The sequence below is a fragment of the Cucumis melo genome, chromosome 6 (genome assembly GCF_025177605.1).
Source record: "Cucumis melo cultivar AY chromosome 6, USDA_Cmelo_AY_1.0, whole genome shotgun sequence".
Taxonomy (NCBI): Eukaryota; Viridiplantae; Streptophyta; class Magnoliopsida; order Cucurbitales; family Cucurbitaceae; genus Cucumis; species Cucumis melo.
In genome coordinates, this window is record NC_066862.1 from 31,601,831 (window position 1) to 31,623,450 (window position 21,620).

General features: G+C 36.4%; 1 protein-coding gene across 6 annotated transcripts; it reads right to left on the reverse strand.

The window, feature by feature from the left end:
• Nucleotides 1–1,462: 1,462 nt before the first annotated feature.
• LOC103491036 (E3 ubiquitin-protein ligase UPL1) lies at nt 1,463–17,845 on the reverse strand. Of its 6 annotated transcripts, none has more exons than XM_051086548.1 (17): nt 17,651–17,841; nt 17,375–17,478; nt 15,696–15,791; nt 15,403–15,609; nt 7,164–15,170; nt 6,761–7,078; nt 5,993–6,194; nt 5,637–5,917; nt 5,222–5,505; nt 3,869–4,988; nt 3,636–3,782; nt 3,464–3,544; nt 3,113–3,338; nt 2,870–3,009; nt 2,359–2,465; nt 2,041–2,199; nt 1,463–1,927 (listed from the first exon to the last, which is right to left on the reverse strand). In XM_051086548.1, exons 2-16 carry the CDS (start codon nt 17,405–17,407, stop codon nt 2,097–2,099), a joined length of 11,352 nt encoding a protein of 3,783 aa, XP_050942505.1. In that variant the 5' UTR covers nt 17,408–17,478; nt 17,651–17,841; the 3' UTR covers nt 1,463–1,927; nt 2,041–2,096. The 6 variants fall into 6 exon arrangements, with proteins under 6 accessions (XP_050942505.1, XP_016900603.1, XP_016900602.1 ...); XM_017045114.2 differs by having other exon boundaries at nt 2,020–2,199; XM_017045113.2 differs by having other exon boundaries at nt 5,990–6,194.
• Between the last annotated feature and the right edge of the window lie 3,775 nt (nt 17,846–21,620).

Here is a 21,620-nt window from a genome sequence, read left to right on the forward strand (position 1 = left end):
AACAACGATAAATTTGTAATTTATAAACAAAAAAAATTGTTCAAATTAACTCTTATGAATCTATAGCGATGGATCTATAAGAGATTTGGCTCGGAGTTAATCATAATCATACAAGGATTAGGATATGAATTTTTTCTAATGTTGATTAAGTTTGGATTTAATATGATTACCATAAAAATTAGGTTGTCCTCAACTTATTCAAATCCACGTCCACTTAAACTTAAACTTATTTTTCCCTGTTTCTTGATTTTTGTTCTATTTTGTCGGTTCAAACCCATTCATAACATGGTCAATCAAGATAAAAAATTCGATTACACATTAAACATTTTAAGTTTAATGATCCTTTAACGTAGATTTAAGAATTCGAGGACTAAAACGTGTACCGTAACATAACATTAATTACGTAAAACAAGAAGGGGAAGAATAAGATTTATATATAGTGGAATATGAAGAATGGGAATGGGTAGTGGCATATTAAGAGTGCTAGATTCTGTCTACAATGGCAATAACAATAGCCCTTGTAATATGGTAAAGTAGTTTATAGGAGACAAAAACTGACAATATGATTAGTTTTGTTGCCTATTTGATCATCTTCCACCTTGGAACAAGCACAAGCTGCTTCATTGTTTTCTTTTATTTATTATTATTATTATCATTACTTCATTTTATTTGTGTTTGTGATAGATTCTGCCTCTTTTGTTTCTGTTATCCACCAAATCTGACCTGTAATACAAAACTATAATGATTTACATTTGTTTTTTTTTTTTTTTCTTTTCTTTTAATGATGAAAGAGTGAATTAAGTCGTATATTCTAATGTTTGATATATAAATCATAAGAAGCCTATAACTAATCATGAATTTTAACATATTGTTTTTTAGTTTGGCATATAATTTTATGCGAAGTGCTTTTAGGGGAAGATTCTTCTTTTCTACACTTGGGAAGGCATAAAATTCAAAAATAATTTATCAAACACCTTGATTTTGATTGCATATCTTTCAATACAATACAAACCATTTGTGAGTAATCTTAGAGTTAAAACTAAGAGTGCAACAAAAATTTAAAAATCAAAATGAACCAATCGATTTAGTGGTTATGTATATACTTAAATTTGATTTGGTGCACTTTGAAGTACTTTTAAAACTTCTTTTATATAGCAGTAATATAGTGGAGAATGTTTACTTGAGCACCCCAAAGACACTCCCAAACATTTCATCTTCTGACACTACTTGAGATTTTACATGCAATATCTCTCACACATAAGCAAAGTAGTACCGAGTGGCTAATAACATTTCTCAAATCCTTCAAAATAATTGGATTGGATGAACGATCTAGCTTACCTCAGGCTCTCCTCCAATAGTACATAGTAATATCATCCCAAGAAAAATCAAATGAAGAAACAGCAGCATTGAAGCTCTTTGCTTCTAAAAATTGAATAATAAAAACTAGAACATGACAAATCCATTCAGAAAAAGATATACATTCAGTGTTTTATTACCAACCAACCTGAAGATTAATTACAAAAACATAAAAAGGCTTCTACTCCCTCAAGTGCAGTTTGTTGGCTGCAAAAGGAGTGATTAAACTGAACTAGCAAAGGAAAGAAGAAAGAAAGAAAGAAAAAAAAACTCATTATAGACAAGATAAGGAATTTGGCTCATTTCTGTTATCAACCCTGTGTATTATTCTACCCCAATCGAAACTCATTTGAATGGTGAGGATTCCAACCAAAAGAATCACTTTCTCAAACCAATTGGTCACACACTTTGGAGGAGAAGCACATTGGTACCTCAATAAAAATCACGGTAATTGGCTGCTCCGTTAAAGATCAAGCAAGCTTCATTTATTTTCCAGGACCGGCTCCTTGCAAAGTTTTCTCAACGCCCCTGCCTCCAATGTCATATTTTGATCCGCAGCATTTGCCTTCATCTGGTTGAGTTTAGAATAACAAACGTCAGTATAAAATTACAACAAACCAGCTATATTACCAAAAAGAAAACAATCAATCAGATAAGGAAAACCTGAGTGGATTCTGAACTAACATGTACATGGCAATTTCAGATGTGCATTTTTCTCGAAACGCAAATTGGAAGGAGGCTTAGCCAAAGCCAAATCCTTCACTGGCTTCATGAATGGCAAGAAGCAAGCGTTCTTGAAGCTGCTCCTTCGATGAGTACTCGGGGAGATCTAGTTGATTAAAGCTGAAGAAAGAAGATGTGAAATCTTGTTAGTTAAGGCAGGAGAAATGAATATTTTCAGGAGGTTGAATCATTGGAAAAAACTACAGTTGATTGTAGACTTCTGCTCATAACAACAAAGCATAAATAAGAAGTAAGATGGAATGGCATTTTCTATCCCACCATGTATGGGCTGATGGCAGCCTATCAGGAGCTCCATATGCCTTGTGAATCTGAAACCTTTGGGGTCCAGAGATACCTTGCAAAGCTTTAAAGCCCTCCAATGGAACCTGAAAGAACCAGAAATAAATGGTGACTTAAAGAAAAAACGGCGGTTGCTCGTGTTCCTATCCTACTATAGGATTACTCAACATTTCCTTAATCAATTTGTTATGTCCATTACTTGCAATGCAAAAACCAAGTTGTTAATTTTTTTTTTTAAACGGAAACGAGCTTTTCGTTAATATGATGAAAAGATAGAAGATCAGTATATATGGATCAATAGGTGCACCCAAACATCTCAACCAGGTTGACCCTCCTTAATACCCTCGTTATATTCAAAAGAAAGCTAACTGTTCATGACAGATGTCCAAGAATCAGACGGGGGCAAAGAACATGAAGAAAACAATAAAAATTGCTCATGGCATTTTATAGTCAAGAAAAAATAGATGCAAACACACTAATGCATCATTACCTTTGATGTTCCAGTCACAAACTGCAGCAATCTTGCCATGTCTTCCTTACCAAAGGATTTAACCACCTCCCAAAACCACTGTACAACACTTGATGCAGCTGTGTAGCCGGTGTACTCTGTGTTCGCCTTCAAATCATCCACTGGAAAGACAATACAAAAATTAAAATTACATTAAAACCTCATATAAAATAAAATAAACCTAAAACACCAGATGCCTCGATTATTTTGTGTGAGAAAACTCACAATCAATTTCAGGAAGTCCACTGATGAGTAACTCAAGCTCCTTGTCGTTAAAAATAGAAATAAGTTCTCGTGGCACCAACTCATTGAAACCATCTAGAAATGAGTTAATTTGAGGACGGATAGCATTGGTTAAAATATGATCTGCAACAAGGTCTACATATTCATGTTTTGTCTCTTCAGTAACTCTTATATTTCGTCCTCCAGGCTTAAGCTCATAATCAGTGACCTACAGAGTTCAATGGAAAGAATATTAAAATACTATAAAAATAGTACCAGAGTTCATACCAAAGTAAGTTTTTACCACACACACACAAAAACAAGATTGACAGATGCCAAATTTTGGATTATGACCTCATTTTTCTCATAAAGAATGTGCTTCTCCTCATCTGCATCCATGCTAAATGTGAGATCAGGAATGTCACTCACATCGTTCTGACAGAGAGGTCCAACAGTTAGAAAATGAAATGTTGAAATATAAACCCAAGTTAACGGTAATAGCTAATATACACAGAAAACCACTAACCTCCAGCATCCACTTCAAGTTTTTATAGTAATCAGGGTCGACAGCTTCTATATCATGGTAAGTCACCTTAACCCCAAGAATGTGCTTGTAAAAAGATCTTGTGAAATAAACATCCAAAAGTTGCCCATCAAACAGGGCCTTTGCAACCTGCATAAAATTGAATCTATTGTTAGTCAAATTGAAACAGTAAAAGAGTCCCTAGCAAATATCAGAATCCCAGTTCAGTCAATTACCACACGACCAACAAACTTGAAGTATGAAAGATGTTCTGTTTGGTAGACAGAATTTGGATTTGGCTGGAAAGTTGCATTGTTTCCAACTGTTGTGAATAGCAAGGCTCCCTTGTCAAATATGACCCTAGAGAGTAACTGATACCATTCTCTTGTCAGCCCACCAGCATCAATACCCTCTTCACCTTGAAACTGCACATTCAATCGCCCTCTCAAGTCTTGAGTTGGCCGCATACGCAATTGATTGTATGAATCCTCCAAAACATAGGCCCGACGAACACTGATCCGCAAAGGACCAGAAATATGTTGCTCATTCTGTTGCCTAATTCTTGAACGGAAATAAGCTCTCTTATTATCGAAATCAATCAGCCTAGGAGCCTTCAACAATATCGAAAGTGACTTCTCCATTAAGCCTGGGTTTTGTCTGATAAAAGCATTCAAAAGACGGCGATGCCTCTCAGCAAACCTTGTAAACGTTACAGCACCATCAGACTTTTTCTGAAAATCAGCACCCTTTGTGCTTAATGTGTCTGAAGTTCCAGCAAACTCTTTGACCTCTCTTGCGGTAACATTGGCATGGTCTTGTTGCAAAATGGACAGATTTGCTTGAAGCTTTTCAGACAAAACAAAGAAAGCCTCAATAAATGGAAGGAGTCTCTGACCACCAGGAGGTAGAGGAGAGGAAGAGATAGTGCCCTGAAGTTGCTCCCCAACATTCACTGGAGTAGTTGAAGTGGAGCTCTGAGACAGTTGTGTCTCAGTAACACTTATACAGTCACTTAATGCTTGCCACAATGGCTCTAGCGCCACATTCAACCTCCACATGATGGCTTGCTCCTCTAATTCACTATCACACTCTGAACTTTTGGTCTCCCTCACACAAGGGGAAGTAAGTGAACTAAGAGCTTGCAGGACACGAACGATCGCTGCCCCAGCCATTGAACTGGCACTTAAACCCAACATGTTCGTATTCCTCAAGGTAACAAGCTCGCTGATAGCAGAGCTGCTCAACCCATTAGCTAGTTCTGAGAGCTCCGACATGAAGAATTTTCGGTGGGGTGCTGCAACCGAGGACAACTTCTTCAGTACCTCACCAGCAAGTGTGTATACTTTATCAGAAAGCCTAAATACCAGTTAGTAGACGAATTTAGTTTCTTCAAGAGGAAAAAAACCAAAAGACAAAACAAACCAAAAAAGAAAAAAAAAACAAAAAAAAAACCTACAATAACACCGTTCTCAAAAATAATTCCTCCAAAGTCGATACAAAAGCAAAAAAGAACCCATAACTTAATTATCATCATAAGCCAATAGGATAGAGTAGATAACTCAAAAGACATTAGACTGAAAGATGAATACCCCTCGCGGCCAAGCAGTGCACATAAATTGCACAAAACAGAATGCGGCAGTTGCAAAAAGATATTGTGTATGTCATTACTCCCTTTTCCACCTGAAGTTGATCCAGCAGCATCACTATTATCTTGCTTTGAGTCTCCTTCCGGCAAAGAAGGATCCTTTGAAACTGCACCACTAGCTTCATCAACAGGTAACATAGGGGAATTTCCTGTTACCTGTTCAGAACGGGACTGATGCTCCAGTTTTGATGATGCAGTATAAACAACTACTTGAAGGAGGCTCACGACCTGCAGCATATGGATTCTTAATTAGAAAATGGGAAGGGGAAACACATAAATGTTAAACATAAGAAAAACATCCAAAATCTGAGAAGTGTGCATCATTTTTACAATGCTTCTCTCTTGTGAATCTTCCATACCTGTTCAAGATGCACAACACTACGCAAGAAAAGCGGTCGATTCAAAAGCTTCAAGAATTGAACCAAAGGTATATTTACAGCTTGACAGGTTTTTAATTTACTTGTTGGAAGTCCTTCCACAACTTTCTCCTTGCCCTTCTTAGTTTCCATGCATGAAGAACTCAAATCCTCAGGAACAGTCTCCAAATCAAAGTAGAATAACATATTGGCAACAGCAGAATGATTTGTTGCCAAATAAGTTAAAATCTCAAGTATACGACGCAACATCAAAGGAGGAAGACCTGTAAAGACATACATAAAAATTATAAATATAGAAATGACAAAAGGAGACAAAAATTAAGTGAAAAACGTACTACCATCCAATAACTGTGATCGACCATAAACAACATTTGACTGACAACCATAAAGCCTTTGAGAATTGATCGTTGCAACTCCACCCACAGAACCTTCAGCCTCAGATTTGATCATATCTAGTAATAGATAAACCAGACTTGCCCTTGTAACACTATGTGCACAAAGGTTAAACAAAAGTCTCTGCAATAGTCCTTTTCCAAGCGGCTGGACAACATAAGAAGAGTAAAATGCCACATTAGGTGGAGAATGTATGCAGCAGACCACTTTATTTTCAATTTTCAATGCAGTTAAAGGTACAATTTTAAACGTGGCTGCTTCACTAAAAGGCAAAGATCTCCTTTCATGAATTGAAAGGAATTTTCCAATAGGAAATGAAACAGAACGAAGCCAACAATTTCTTATGAAAAAAAATGGAAATCCAATTAAGTTACCATATAAAAAGAACCAAATGGTAAGAGAAATATCTAATTAATCAATCATGTGACAGGAATCAAAACTACATATATAATTCCTAGACAATTTGGCCTTAGTTTTGTATTTTCCCCAGTTCATTAAAAAAGAAAGCATGAAACACTTAAACCCTAGGATCAGAATCAAATATACGCAAAAATAATAAATTTATGTGCAGAACTGCATATATCAGCATGGGCTGGGTTAAGAATACACACTTAACTGCAAAAATCTGTTCATAACTATAGAATGTGCATTTAGTTCACAAATCCTCCAACATATAAAACACTCAATTCATCATCCATATGATAATACATTACCTGAGCTAATCTTAGCAGTCGTATTAAAGCTTTTAACGACTTCCCATCAAGAAGTGGTTCGCCTTCAATTTCTTTCATCTTCAGGCTATCTGCAATGGCGGAAGCTGCTCTACGACCAATTGTAACTCCAACACCCCTGTCCATCACTGTCTGCCTATCAAATCCCAGACCATTCCTCCGATTGCCCAGTCTATGGCTGCTACCAAAGAGACTACGAGCCTGATAGTGACTCATTGCTCGATCTCTAAGCATTTGGGCTTCAGCTAGCAATGAAGAAGGGAGTGCTGACAAAACTGCCTCTGACGAAGTTAACAGAACCTGGAACACAAGAAGGAAAATGGTCAAACTCAGAAACAAAAACATCTTGAGAAATGAAAACTGAGATAAAGTCCAAGATCCAAACTTCTTCCCGCAAATCAGCAGGAAATGTAGCAATGATCGAAGCATTATCCATGTCAACTGGTTGTCCCTCTGCCTGCTGAGCAACCCTCTGTGCTCTCTGCTGTGCCAAGACTTCTGCTTGTATATCAGGAGGAAGTGCAGCTAAAAATTCGGGATCAATATCATCTGCTGAGGGTGGAGCATATGTAGGAGGTTGAATGGGCTGAGCTTGCTGTGAAGCAAGAACTTCGGCACGCAAGTCCTCAGGTAGTGCCTCCAAGAATGTAGGATCTATAGCATTGGCACCAGAGGCTTCACTACTCATACCACTTTGATCTGCCTGGTTAACATCCGGAGCAACCAGCGCATTCTGCTCTGATGTTGACCCTCCTCTACTATCCTCAGTTGTTGTCAGAATAGGCTGCTCAGTAAGAATTTCTTCAGCATCATTATCATTCATGTCAACATCAACACTAACACCAGCAGAAGAGACCTGGCAATCACCAAGATTGGACGTCTCTAATCCAAAGTCTGATATTACATGATTCCCAGCCTCAGCATCCATTTCAGAAGATCCAGGACAGTCTACGCCCTGAGATGGCATTTCATGAAGATCTGCAGGCACTTCGGAAGTTCCATCACAATCCAGGTTGTTAAACTGAGGTAATGTCTCAATCTGCTCACCAGAAGCACCATTTTGTTCTCCCATGTCCATCCTATCATGCTCATTCAATGTAATATCCGGTGCATGAGGTTGAATAGACATAGGTTCATGCTCTTGCACGTTTTCCCCAGCTTCTTCAATTATAGATTCTGAATTAACTTGATGGGAAATAGCACTCTCAACAGTTATATTAGTTTCATGGTGTAAGGCTTCAACAGAGTTATCCGGATTCTGGTCTTCGTTTTGTTGATTGCTAGCGTTACCAGATTCTGCTACTACTAGATTATTATTGGATGCAAGGGTATCCAATTGTTTATCATGCATTCCAGAACTCTGTTGTAGTCTTTCAGCAGGCGCAATACCATGCATATGAGACACAAACAGTTCCTCAACAGCCTGAGCAACTGCACTAGCCTGAATACCTCCTTGTGGTTGACCATCATCAGTCCAACGGCCATCACCTGCCCCTCTTCTTCCTGCTAACGGCAATGAGTCTATACCAATAGGATAGTCGGCCAAAGGTGGTGGAGCTGCACCCCCAAATCTGTCGCCAAATAAATTATTTGCCATATGGTCATATGGAAAAACAGGAGCATCAAACACATAAAAGTTGGATGCATCATAGCTCCCAGCTGATAAAGAATCCAAGTCACGAGATGCATTCCCAGTAGATGACCACATTGAGACCATATCTCCTGACTGGGATGGCCTTAGAAGAAGGGGATGTTGAAAACCATTTACTTCAACAACAGATCGTTCAAAGGAGGACCTACCAGTCTGACGGCGGCGCTCAAAGCCTAAAGGTCTTCGAAGACCAAAAAGGTCATCAACATTTACACCTTCAAAAGGTTCAGCGGCAACATCAACGAGCCCACTAGCACCTCCAGGCTGCCCAAGTACCTGTAGATGATCCAGTCCATCAAGAGCCTCTCTCCACCTGACCTCATTGACTCTATTCTCATGAAAATCATCATCTTCTTCATCTACCATCTCATCATTGTAGTCATCTGCCAGTCTAGTATCATCATGATCTTCCACATCAGTATCTGGAAGGGACATCATTCCTCCACCATCTTCAGCTATATCCTCGTCCTCGTCCTCTCCGTCGTCATCGTCATCATCATCATCTTCAGCATCATCCCCCACATCATCATCTTCATCACCCATCTCCTCATCTGCCCTGTTCTCTACATGAAAGTTCATTTCAATTTGGTCAGAATTGTGCAAGACACCAGCTTCTTCCATCTCCTCACGCATAAACTCCATTCCTAGCTCCATGTGTTCATTTGCAGCCATTGTCCCTTCCACTTCTAATCTCATTTCCTGCTCAAGGGACCGATTTGATTGAGTGTTAATATTGCCATCATTTTGAGTAGCAGCAAACTCTTGCTGATTATTGTCCACTGCCTCTCTGACTAACTGTTGACTGTCAGCATTCTGATTTTCCCTAACAGTCTCATCAGTTGAGACTGTATTTACCTGATCATCAAGCCTTTCGCTTAACCCTGAAGATTTTTTTTTCACCATTCCATCAGACTTCATTATTTGCTCACTAGCATTGGCAGCCCTTGTCAGACTCTCCAGGGCCTTCAATATAAGGTTAACAATTTTAGGAGCATCAGGATGGTCCAGATCAACCACTTGTAAAATATTTGTCAGACATTGAACCATTCCTCCATCTATCATGCTTTTAGCAATGTCAGGTGAGCAGCCTGAACCTGGCAAGTTACTGGAAGACGAATTTTTGGACAATATAGAATATGCCAAATTAGAAAAAGCAAAAATCTTTTTATCAGGCAAGACAGGGTTCTTATTTGAGTTGCCCTCAGAGTTGGAAAACAGAGACAAAGCTTTCACAAGCTCATTGATTACTCGTCTGCGTCCTTCACTAGACCGACCACAAAGAACCACCAGAAAATAAGAAGCCTTTTCAGATAACTTGTCTCTCCATTCATCAGGTCCTGCAGATTTATCAATTGAGAGAGGAAGTAACCGTTGCAAAATGTGGTAAACAATCCCACCTTGCCCAGCACCATCCAAATGATTACAGCCTCGAAGTTGACACATTTCAGAGTCACGTCTAAGAATGACTCCTACAGCATGTACATACATCAGAAGGATGTCGCTCAATAATTTGAGAACAAAAGTTACTTTAGCCAGTCCAGTAGATTTTTCAGATTCATCCTCTGAATTTTTTTTATCCACCACTTTTGATTTTCCCTTGACCTTGGTATTAGGTTCATCAACCTCCATAGAACAGACATTACTAACAGAATCCACCTGGTTTTGCGTCAATGGGTACTTGAGAACAATTTCAATAAGTTGGTCGATCACTTGAGTGAGATTTGCAGGAATCTTTTTGTGATTTTTCGAGCATTTCGCCGATCCTTCAAAAATCTTATTTTCAGATATCTTCACACTTTCAGTGGAAGATAAACCAACTTCCGTTCCAGATACTTTTAATCTCTCCTTCTCCTTTTCTTTCTCCTTTTCTTTCTCCTTTTCCTTTGATAACACAACAAAGGTCCGGCCACCTGATGTCTCCAACTGACAAACTGCAGCTGAGGCTTTCATGAAAACCATGGGATCTCTGGAAATAACAGCTGCCATTGAAGTCAAGAAATTGCGGGCAGATGTGCGTCCAGCATGTCGGCTTCCGCCCAAAGTTTGCCGTATTTCCAATTCCATTGCTGTTTGAAGCGTCTGGGGGTCTTCAAGAAGATGCCGAACAATAGCAGAAGCCAGAGTGTCATAACCAGGAAAGAAACAACTTCTTGGAAGATTAAAGAGTTCGACCAGACCTCCATTTTCAAGAAAATGCAAAGCAAGAGCATGAATTTTTGTCAAACGTGCACATAATTGTAGGACAGCCTGCATGATCACTCCTGGAACACGTTGTTTTATCAAGTCACAAGCAAGTAACATCACCTCATTACACTCCTCAGCAGTTAAATAACCTGTAGGCTTTCCCAGTACATGCTCAAATGCTGACCCAGATTGTTTATCAGCAGCATTTAAAGCAATTTTATCATTTTTGTCAGATTTATCATCTCCAATGGACATAGGTGCAGACATGGGTGTTTGGCCCCCACCGGACAAGTCGGGTGAAGACCCCACTGGAGAACCATCAGTATTTTCAGAACTAATTTTGGGTCTGCGCTGTAACATGCTGTCCAAGATCAGCAATAAAGCACTAACACATTTTGGTAATAAAACCTCGGGTGCAGCAGCATTTCTAGACTTGAAATTTGTCAGGATATTTATAACAGTAGACACAATACCCTCTTGTGCAGCAATTTTACGAGCATTTACATCTTCAAAAAGAAGCAATGCAATAATATGTGACAACATACTTAAAGCTCCATTATCTTTTGTAAAATCTAAGGGGCAAAGCTTTAACTGCTGAATAAGATAAGACATCACTCTGGAGCGATCTTCACCCTTGCTCCGGTTGCAAAGAGTCACAAGCAAATCTGTTAATGTGAATGCCATTGTGTCACTACTCTGAAATAATCTCACTGATGCAGCCAGAATATCATCAACAGGAGGTGCTTTTGCATGTCCCACATCCATCAATACATCCATAGGCTTGTCGCCATTATCTACTTTAGATGATTCTGATGAATTTCCCAATGAAAGTGCAAGTGCACGTGCAAGTTCATCATCCTCCTGCACAGGATCATCGGCATGACTAAATAGCCACTCCATTGCCATCTCAACGCTATTTGTTTCCACCCTTCTCAATGCCTCCTCTGCTCTTGCCCTTGTAAAACCCATCTCAACAATAGTAGCAATAGTAGCTTCATCAGGTGGTGGGGGAATGAACCGTGGGTTAGTGGTGCCAGCAATTCCAGAGCGATTGCGTTTAAAATCTCCAACACCAGAATATATGTGTGTAACAAGAGAAACAATGGAAGCAATGAACGACGGATTACAGTTTGGAAAATTGGGATGATTCCAGATAGGAAGTAACACATCTAGAACTTGGGCCTGCAGCATTCGCACAAAAACTTCAGGGTCCCTTGGCACGAGAAATAATCCAATGGACAGACCAACAGCCACCGGTTGAATGAGCTGTTGCACTTGGGAGGCAGAATTTGGAGATAAAAGTAACGCAGAACTAACAAAATACTCAAGTACACGGCAGTAACTCTGTATTGTATCAAATAGCCATGGACTATGAGACAAGTTGCTTTCTTCATTTGTCCTCTCATGATCAACTGCCGAATTTTGAACAGAAAAAGGAAGTGACCATAACAATTGACTTGTAGCCTCAAATGTTGTAATCAGCTCCTTGAATGTACCATTTACATAGAAGTTATTAACCATAGCCGAATAACAAGTTCGCTTTCTGCCATCAAATGTAAGCGCTGCCATATCATCCACTACCTTTCCAAGATATCGACACTTCACTGGCAAGGAAATATCAAGCCCCGATGAACCAGAATGCCCAGAGAAACTAAGAGCATCAAGAAATATTTTGGACAGAGCAGTTCCAATTGCTTTTGAAGCAGAGCTTAATGACCCAGAGTCAACTCTACGACGATTGGATGATGTAAAGCCCTTGACAAGAGCCGTAAAGAAAGCACGCATTGTTGAACCAAGCTTGTTCAAAATTTCAGAGACAAGAACCTCAGGACTTTTCTTTTTCAACTCTGGAGTAGAGGATGCCTCCAAAATTCCAGATGCTTCAGAATCAATATTAAAAGGCTCTAGTTGTCGTCCACTTCTTCCACCTCGTAAACGTGTCAACCCATGTCGACTACGGCGATGGAGACTTTCACTAGAGCGAACAACAGAGAGAAACTCACGCTCCCCGCCCCACAAAGACTGAGAACCATTCCTAAGAGAAACTGGATTCATGTATCTCACCACTGGCATGTTTGTATCATCATCACTCTCTCTTCCACCGGTATTTGAAGGAGTTGCATCTGAACTTTCTGGATCTTGATCAGCACTCTTTTTATCATCGGTCTTTGAATGATTATCCAAAGAAATTTGCCAAATTATTTCCCTATAAGTGCTTCCAATATCTTTCAATATATCAGCATCTGCAATTCCCAGCTCAGAAACCAAAGTTGTAGTCCCCTTCAACAAAAAGTTGCACAAGCACAGTATACTTTCAAGACAGGAAAGATGTTTTAAGCCCCTAGTTTGCTTCGAAGATTCAACAAGAGCAAGCTGAGATCCTTCAACAGAAACCAAGAACTCATTTGTTGATTTCAGTTGCTCTCTCAAAAATGTACATACTGCACGAGCAAGAGAAGCAGAATGCTGAGGTGAGAAGTTTTTGAAGGCTACAGAGATGCTCTGACCAACTGACACGGATGGGGGCATCAAAGGCAATGTAAATAACTGCAAAACAGCTTCAATGCCCTTCTTCTCAACAAATATGCGACATGTATCAGCATTTTGGAGAACTGTTTCAAGAAGACGAGCAGCATTGCTCACACAATCTGGGAGAAACGACTCTGGATTTGTCACAGATTGATCAAGAGATACCTCAGCACCACTTTGCTCCAGGTTTCCCATCTTGGCAGTTCCCTTATCATCTGATAGGACAGATTTCCTTTCTTCAACATCAGTCTCCATGGGAACTGCAGTAGAAGAGCTTGATGGGTCAGTTGATGTACAAGAAGCATCAACCGGGGATCCAATTTTTACTATGGAACTCAAGATTTCTATCAACATATCCACTCCAGGCCCACGGAGAGAAGATGCATGACGCATTAGTTCATCAAGCCCACTAGATAACGATCCTGAAGCATCACTAGTAAGGGCACGTAAATAAGTTCTTGAAGTAAATATTTTCACAAAGCACCTCAAAGCATTGTGGTCTTTAACAGCTTGAAGGCCATTATTGTTTAGACATAAAGCATCCAGACACTGAGGAATGCATGTTATCGCTTCTGCAGAGCAGACAACACCATCCATTATAGCATCAAGAAAGGCAGCAGGAAGACCAGCAGCATCTAAGATAGGAAAACAAGTTGGATCTTTATGGATTAAATCACTCATAACAGTAGCCGCAAGTGAAAAAACCCCTCCACCAAAATCTTTGGCTCTTCTAAATACTATGCACAAACAATGAGGCAACAAATTCTCTTCAGAACCATAGAAGCGGGCAGTATTTCCAGGGGCATAAGTTCCAAGGGATATAGCACGAAGTAAAGCTTTCATCAGCAATCGCCGATGATATGATAGCAAAGCTTCCGAGTAGAAAGGCTGCAAGTCATTCAAATCTGAAGCAGCAGCAATCCCAACTTGCCAATTCCTCCCACCATATTCAACATCATCCCCTTGTTGCTTTGAACCATTCTCAACATGTGATACCTCAACCTTCAGGCGAGAAATAGTATCATCCAATCCCCCCAAGTCTCTAAATAATGCAGCAGCTGGATTGCTATAGTCCATAAAAACTTCCAAAATATGCACAGCAGTACTGACTAGATGCAAATGTTGTGGATTAGTATCTTTAAGGAGCGGTAGAAGAGTAGGAATAAATCCAGCTTCACGCATGGCTGAGCACCCTGATGATGATGAGACCAAAACAGTAACGAGCGATAACAAGGTTTCAGCAAAAAGCAACGACCAGTTTGTAGTATCAGTAATCACAGAATCAACAACCTTCTGCATGAGGCTTGACAAGATGCCACGGTGCCCACCAGAAGTCACTGCAGACAACACAGTTGGTTGGCGCGACCGGTCTTGACAAAGTGCAACCAATGATAATAGACAATGGATCCGTATTTTTACAGGAACTTCATCTTCATAGCTTAATAAGCCAACTAACTCATTTACAAACTCTGGCTCAGAGTTAAAGAAACTAACTAGATCATCAGCATCACCACTTGCTTGAACAAGAACAATGAAGGCATACAGGCGAATGCAGGTATACTGCTGTCGAGCAGATAGAGAATGAAATGCTCTTGCAAATCGCAACCTTGTCAGAAGAGAAAATCTCAAACTAGTTGGCACATTGAACTCGGCAATTAACTTACTTAGAAGTTCTAAATCAGTTTCTAGGCAGGAGCTGACATTAGGTAAATGAATGATTTGCAGACCTTTGGCTGACTGTTCTGCGCTGTCACTTCCAGATTCATTTAAAGCATAAAACTCAAAGTGCAGAGTGCAACCCAACTCATGAGTAACCTGGCTGCAACCATTCTGCAATGCACATGCAATCAGTCCAAGGCCTTCTTCCTTTCCTCCCCATCCTTGTGCAAGAGCAAATAACTTCGAGTTCAAAGAAGCATCCCTAATGGAGTACTTCCCAATAGATTTCTTCAAAAAAGCAGACAAAGTCTGCAGGCAGGCCTCAACTATATCAGCATCAGTTGAAGCTAGAAGACATGACAGATGCTGCTGCAATGAAACATTAACGAAAAGCATTAACTTGTGAAATGCTAATGGAAGAGAGTGCTATAGTGAAGCTAACTGGAAAGTATTAATGACATTCTGAACAGATGAATATGATGTGCCTTCATGCCTGAACTATGAAATTACAAACTTAAAATAATAAGCAACTGTCATCAAAAGGCAATGAGTACTTAGGAGAGTAAAATATGAAAAACTACTACTGAAAATAAAAACAAACCTCATACGAGCTATAAAAGTGTTTATTAGTGCAATTCCCTAATATTATTCTTATGACACGCAGAATCTGAAGAACAGCTTCTCTTGGAAATGGAGGATCGGAGCCCAAAAAATTATCCTCAACCTGCAAATCCTTCCTCGTCTTTATATGCTTCTCAAAAAATGAATCAAAATGATTGAAGAGGTCAACCCAATGATGGAAATCCCCCTGCATATTAAAAAATAAAATAAAATAAGTCATAAATGTTCTGTCTGATAACATAAAGCAAAATGATGATCCAGTTTCAGAGCTACCTTATCAAATTCCCAAACGAAACCTTTCAGAGGTTCTTCAATATCCTCAAGCGGAACAGATGTGACATTATTGATGAACGATCTAATTTTTGGAGGCTAACAGACAAAAAGAATAAATTATCAAACAGTTCTTCAGAAAGTTAACAAACAAAAAAACTGATCCAAAACAATCAAACAGTACATAATAAAAATAAAACGTTTAAAATAAATCAGCACAAGAAAGCAATACGTAAAGGAAGATTAGAATCAAAATGCATGGTACGCACCCAAACAACTAAACTTACATTAGTAAGCAACTAATAACAGCATAAGCTGATTGCATTAACAGTGTTTAAATTATTACTAAGCTAAGGGTTACAAATCAGTAGAAAGAATTAGACATACAATTTCATTAAAATAACTAGCGTATGTCCATAATAGACAATTGACACCTAAAGCTGTAATATAAGAACTCTCACAGGGCTCTTCAGATCAGTACCGACAACAAAACTTACAAGGATTGGGTTAATATGATTTCACAATAAATCCCATGCTAAAAATTTTTAACTAGAAATTTCATGATTTCTTCAATCAATTTTTCGAAAATGAGAGTACTACATGAATTGAAAAACAAATCCAGCAGGTGCTTGGATCTGTAACTTTGAAGGCACAGACATCAATTCTCAATAGAGCCAATAACTCCAATGATCATTGCCAAACAGTTATTAGACCGTAATAACCATCTAATCCCCTATAGAAACACTAATAAAATTTCAGCAGTTGCATGTCAATATACCATAGCCATTCATAATATCTAGAAGTATTTGTCCTTTATTTCCTTTCCCTTCTCTTCTTGAGCCTCAAAAATAAACCAACAACAAAAAAGGAGATGCGATTACATGAAAATAAATCCACTAGGAATCAGCCCAGTATATTCAGCATGTCAACACAAAGACCAACATGAGATAGACATTCAAAAATAAGCTTTTTCTTCCTTATGTTATAGAAACCTTCATCATTATTTTTTCATCATCATTCTTTATCTTTTTCCATTATTCTCTGGACTCATTGACTCAAGAAGTCATTTAAAGTAGCACGAGTGCATACAGGTGTTAAAAACGGGAGAGATATCCACTAGGATATCATGACGAAAAGTAAACTCAAATGCAGGGTGACACTACAAACAATTCCAACAGACAGTCCAACAGACATATGCAATATCCTAAATCCATCCAAAATTAGGACTTCGGTAGCTAACAAAAAATGGCAACGGAGGTTCCCAAAAATATAGGAACACATGCATAATTCAGTGGAAGTGCATAAGAAAAAACTGAAAAACATAATCAGGAAAACATCAATTCGCGTGGAGTAAAAGCAATTAAAACATTAACCATCAGAATGATCATAATCACCCAAAACACACTAAACAAACTCGATCCTAATCCCTGGCATTCCTACCATGCCAAAGTCCTATAACCAACTTAAAGAAGCACAAAACCAATAAACAAACAAAAAGAATTATAATCAACCACGAAACAATTAAAACAAACAAAATAAAGAAAAATTTAAAAACATATAAATATAACGAAAACCCTAGACCGATAAGCCCTTATATTCATGAAAAAGAAGGGGGGAAAAGGTAAATAAAAGAAGGAAAAAAACAAAACCCTAAGCGGCAAGGAATCGAAATTTCTATATACCACTTCAAGCGCCCTCCTTCTCTTCATCTTCATATTGGTACTGAAAGCATTGCAGAAATTGAGAAACGGCTAAGATGACCGATCACTTTCCTAGTGACGGGGAACTGATCAAAGAAGAAGAAGAAGAAATGAAAATTAGGGATTTGAAAGGGAAAAATTGAGATAATCGAAGTGAATAGAATGAAATACTGAAGTAAAAACGAGGAGTTTGAATCTAATTAGGCAATGATCAGATCGTAAAAACAATGAATTTCAAAGAGAGGAAGATGTATATACAGAAATTTGAACCGGGAGAGTGAAGAATTTGGAGGTTCGACGGCGAGGATCAAGATGAAGGGAGATCGGAAGAAAAGGAGATAAAAAAGAGAGAAGAGGAGGAGAAGAAGAAGAAGAAGAAGAAGAAGAAGAAGAAGAAGAAGAAGAAATTCCAACTCAGAAGGAAGTTGAGAGTGTTGAGATATATATATGGGTAAACAACTAAGAGGTAGAGAAGAATTTTGAGAGTTTTATACAATAAATTTGATTTTTTATTTTATTTTATTTTATGTTTGTTTTTTGGTTTTTTAATTTCCTTCAAATATGGTTTATTTTTTTAAGAAAAAATATGGGTTTATTATAGTGGGGCTTTTCATATATACAATTATTTATTGGAAATTTTTCATCTTGAAAAAGGTTCTTCAAATATTATTTACAAATTTACTAAAATGTCAAAATTCACCAGGGTCCCTAAATTTTTAGATTATAACGATTTAGTCCATCTATTTGTAGAATTATACGATTCAGTCCTTGTATTTTTAATTTTATAGTGATTTAGTGCATATCTCTATCGTATAAATTATTATAAATGTTAGTATTTGAAGGGATATAACTTATTGTAAGTGTTAATATTTGATGATTTTTATTGGATAAATAAATTGTTAAACTAATTAGAGGTTTAAATTTAAAGTCTAATTTTGATTAGTAAACTTGAAAATATAAAATTCTTACGGGCTAATGTTTATTTTATACGGTAGATTGTTACAAAATTGAAAGTACCTAAACTAAATTGTTATTAACCGAACTTTAGGGATTAATTGTTGTTTTCGTGAAAATTTATGTACCATAGGTATTTTTTTAACCTTATCAAGGCCAACTGAAATTGGTGAAAACCTAAAACAAGTACTAATTTAATGGCGTCAATTCATTAATGGTTTGATTTTCTTGGTTAAAAAAAAAAACTATAATTGTTACGATGATTGTTATGAACTTTAAATTTGATCCCTTATTTATCTAAGATTATAAAATTATTACCATTAGATTGTAGAATTATACCTTTTTTTTTTGTATGTTTCTTTTGAAGTGGCAGAAAAAAAAATGGTGATTTGATATAATTTACCGTTTTTGTAGTTTTTTTTCTTTTAAATTCGTAATACGGTTCATGTGGAGAAAAACATAACTGCAACTCTAGTCCTTCGAAGTAAAAATTAAATACAATAGAAAAAAAAAATAAACTTCGTTTAAAAATTATTTCGTTTTTTGTTTTTCAAAATCAAATATATTTTCTCCCATGTCTTACAACTATTTGCATATTTTTTTAAAAATAGAATTGTTGAATTCTTAGCCAATTTTTTTTAAAAAAAAAACAACTTTTTTAGAGTTACTTTTTTTTTTTTTTTTTTCAAATTTTGTCTTGGTTTTCTAAAAGCATATGTAGATTATAGATAACAAATAAACAAAGTTGAGAATGAGAACCGTATCTATAGGTTTAGTTTTCAAAAAACAAAATGGTTATTTGATGATGCTTTTACGTTCTTAGGGGTATGTTTTCATGTGCTTTATTTTATTTTATTTTTTTTTATTTTTATTTTTACTTTCCTATTTATGTAATTGTATTGTTATAATGTCACTCAATAGTATTCCTTATTTTGATATATATATATATATATATATAGTTCAAATGAAAGTTTGAAAAAGATATCATATTTTGACTTAAATTAAAGTAGTGATCCGAATCAAAAATAATTTTAATTTTATATTTTAATTTAAATTAGAGCTTGAGCTTAAATCTATCTAAATCAAAAAGATAATAATATTAAAAAAAAAAAAACATGGGTACTGAGACTTTAATGATTGTTGTTATATATGGTAAATAGTGTCAGTATTTTACTATTTTTTAAAATGTTTTTAATATATATTATCAATTTTTTAATTTTAATTCAAATTAAAGTTTGAAAATTAAAGGCAGTCAAATAATTAAAATCAAATTAAAAACCAAACATTTATATCCAGAGAGTGAACTACGATGAAAAAAGTACAAAAATAATTTAATATTATATTATCTAATACTACGGAAAATTTCCGTAGAAAACATAATAATATCTTAAATAAATAACTATAAAAAAGTGAGAAATTGCCGGAATCAACTTAGAATAATTTTATCTACAATTTAAATTATAAAGCACTTCCAAAAAATTTATACTATCATTATTTCACAAAAACAAAAAAATAAAAAAATAAGCTTTTATACCATCACACCCTTTAATTCAATTCACTCTCAATAAAAAGCATAACAATTATAATTAGCATACTTAAAAGTTAAGAAGGGTTCGTAACTATAACGACTTGAAACAAAAGTCATAAGATCTCTTTATAGGGTATGAAGTCCATTACTTCCTTGAGAATTGAATCTATTTAAAATGGGACGACCGATCTTCTAATATTTTGTCAAAAAACCAAATAAATTTTTACCTTGACAGGATATTTAAAATATCCACAACTTCTACTGCATCCATTGTTTTCACTTGAAATCATATCACTCAACTTATAGAATTATAACTCACTCCAATATAAAGAATAGACCATTTGGACTATCACTTCACAAATTTATTTTTTTGTCACAAGTTGATAAATATTGTTGAAGTCTATAGAGCAATTTTAACCTTATTGGCTCACTCATAAGTTATTCAATCATCGAAATAACTTCCACTATACACTTGGCATAACCGCTGAGTCAATACTTGCACATTCATATTTTATGGTAAACCAAATGTACCACACTGATGAATTTCATTTTCTTTTCGAAGAAGTCATCATCTCCCTTTACAAGAAATACAACGTCAACGCTAATCCAAAGTTATTTGGATGAATATGTTATATTTTTCATTCATTTAGGGTGTTCACATTCCAAACACTTTATCTACTATATTAACACTTTCTTTCTTTAAATATTTGCTGGAATTTCCTCTTGACTCCATCTGACCCACCATCATTGCTGAACAAATTTTGTGTAACTCGTACTGTATTAACACATCCTAGACTTAAATTGTTCACTAACAAAAATTTAACCTTTTATTAAATTTGTCCACATCAAACTTTATTGGACAAAAAAGGTTTAACAAATTTACTTCACTCCTGACAAGTAAAAGAATAGCGAACAATCCAACAATATCCACATCATAGAATATTTCAAAAATTATTTTCTAACATGAACATGTAGACAATATTGCAACCATACAGCATACTAAAACATTCAACAAACTACAATCTAAAACTTTAATAACATTTTGAGAAGAACCTCACACTTCCACCTAAAAAAAATAGACATACATACAATAGAAAATCTTTTAAAAATATAACAAAATTAGAAAACACAAAATTTAACTACAAAACTCACAAATACAATAATAAGAAAACACAATCCATGAGAAGAAGAAAAAACCACTACACAAAAAATTATTAACATCATATGAAATAATTGTTCCTCAATCTCAATTACAAATGCACTATTCCAAAGTTTTTAATCTCACTTTCAAACTATAAACTAAAGGACATAAGAGAGAATTTAATAACAGTTAACATACTCGGACTTAAAGTATTTTTAATTGATACGACTTGAAACCAAAATCATCATCTCCTTGAACCTTTTTGACGAGGCACACTACTATTGGTTTTCTTGTTAATTCAATGAGGTAAAGAAGCCAAAGCAATATCTATCGATGTCTTACTACCTCTATAAAATGAGGAGACAAAATTTCAACCTCTAACTTTCAAATTGAATATATATTTGATGTATTAACCATTTGAGTTATGCTCAAATTGACAATAACCGTAGAACTTTAATTAAATCTATATTTTGTATGAAAAATAATCAACTGTACTAAACACTAGATTCTGGTTGAAAAAAACACTCAACTGTTAGTCGAAACAAAGAAGGTGGAAATGGCCATAAGAGTGAGTTTTGCTAGTGGATGCCGACCTTGACAGGAGA

Coding starts and splice junctions, on each gene's coding strand:
- LOC103491036 (XM_017045113.2), bottom strand. CDS start 17,407: ATGAAGATGAAGAGAAGGAGGGCGCTTGAAGTG. Junction 15,792..17,374: donor GAAGGAGGGCGCTTGAAGTG/GTATATAGAAAT, acceptor TTTGTCTGTTAG/CCTCCAAAAATTAGATCGTT. Junction 3,010..3,112: donor TGGACTTCCTGAAATTGATT/GTGAGTTTTCTC, acceptor TTGTCTTTCCAG/TGGATGATTTGAAGGCGAAC.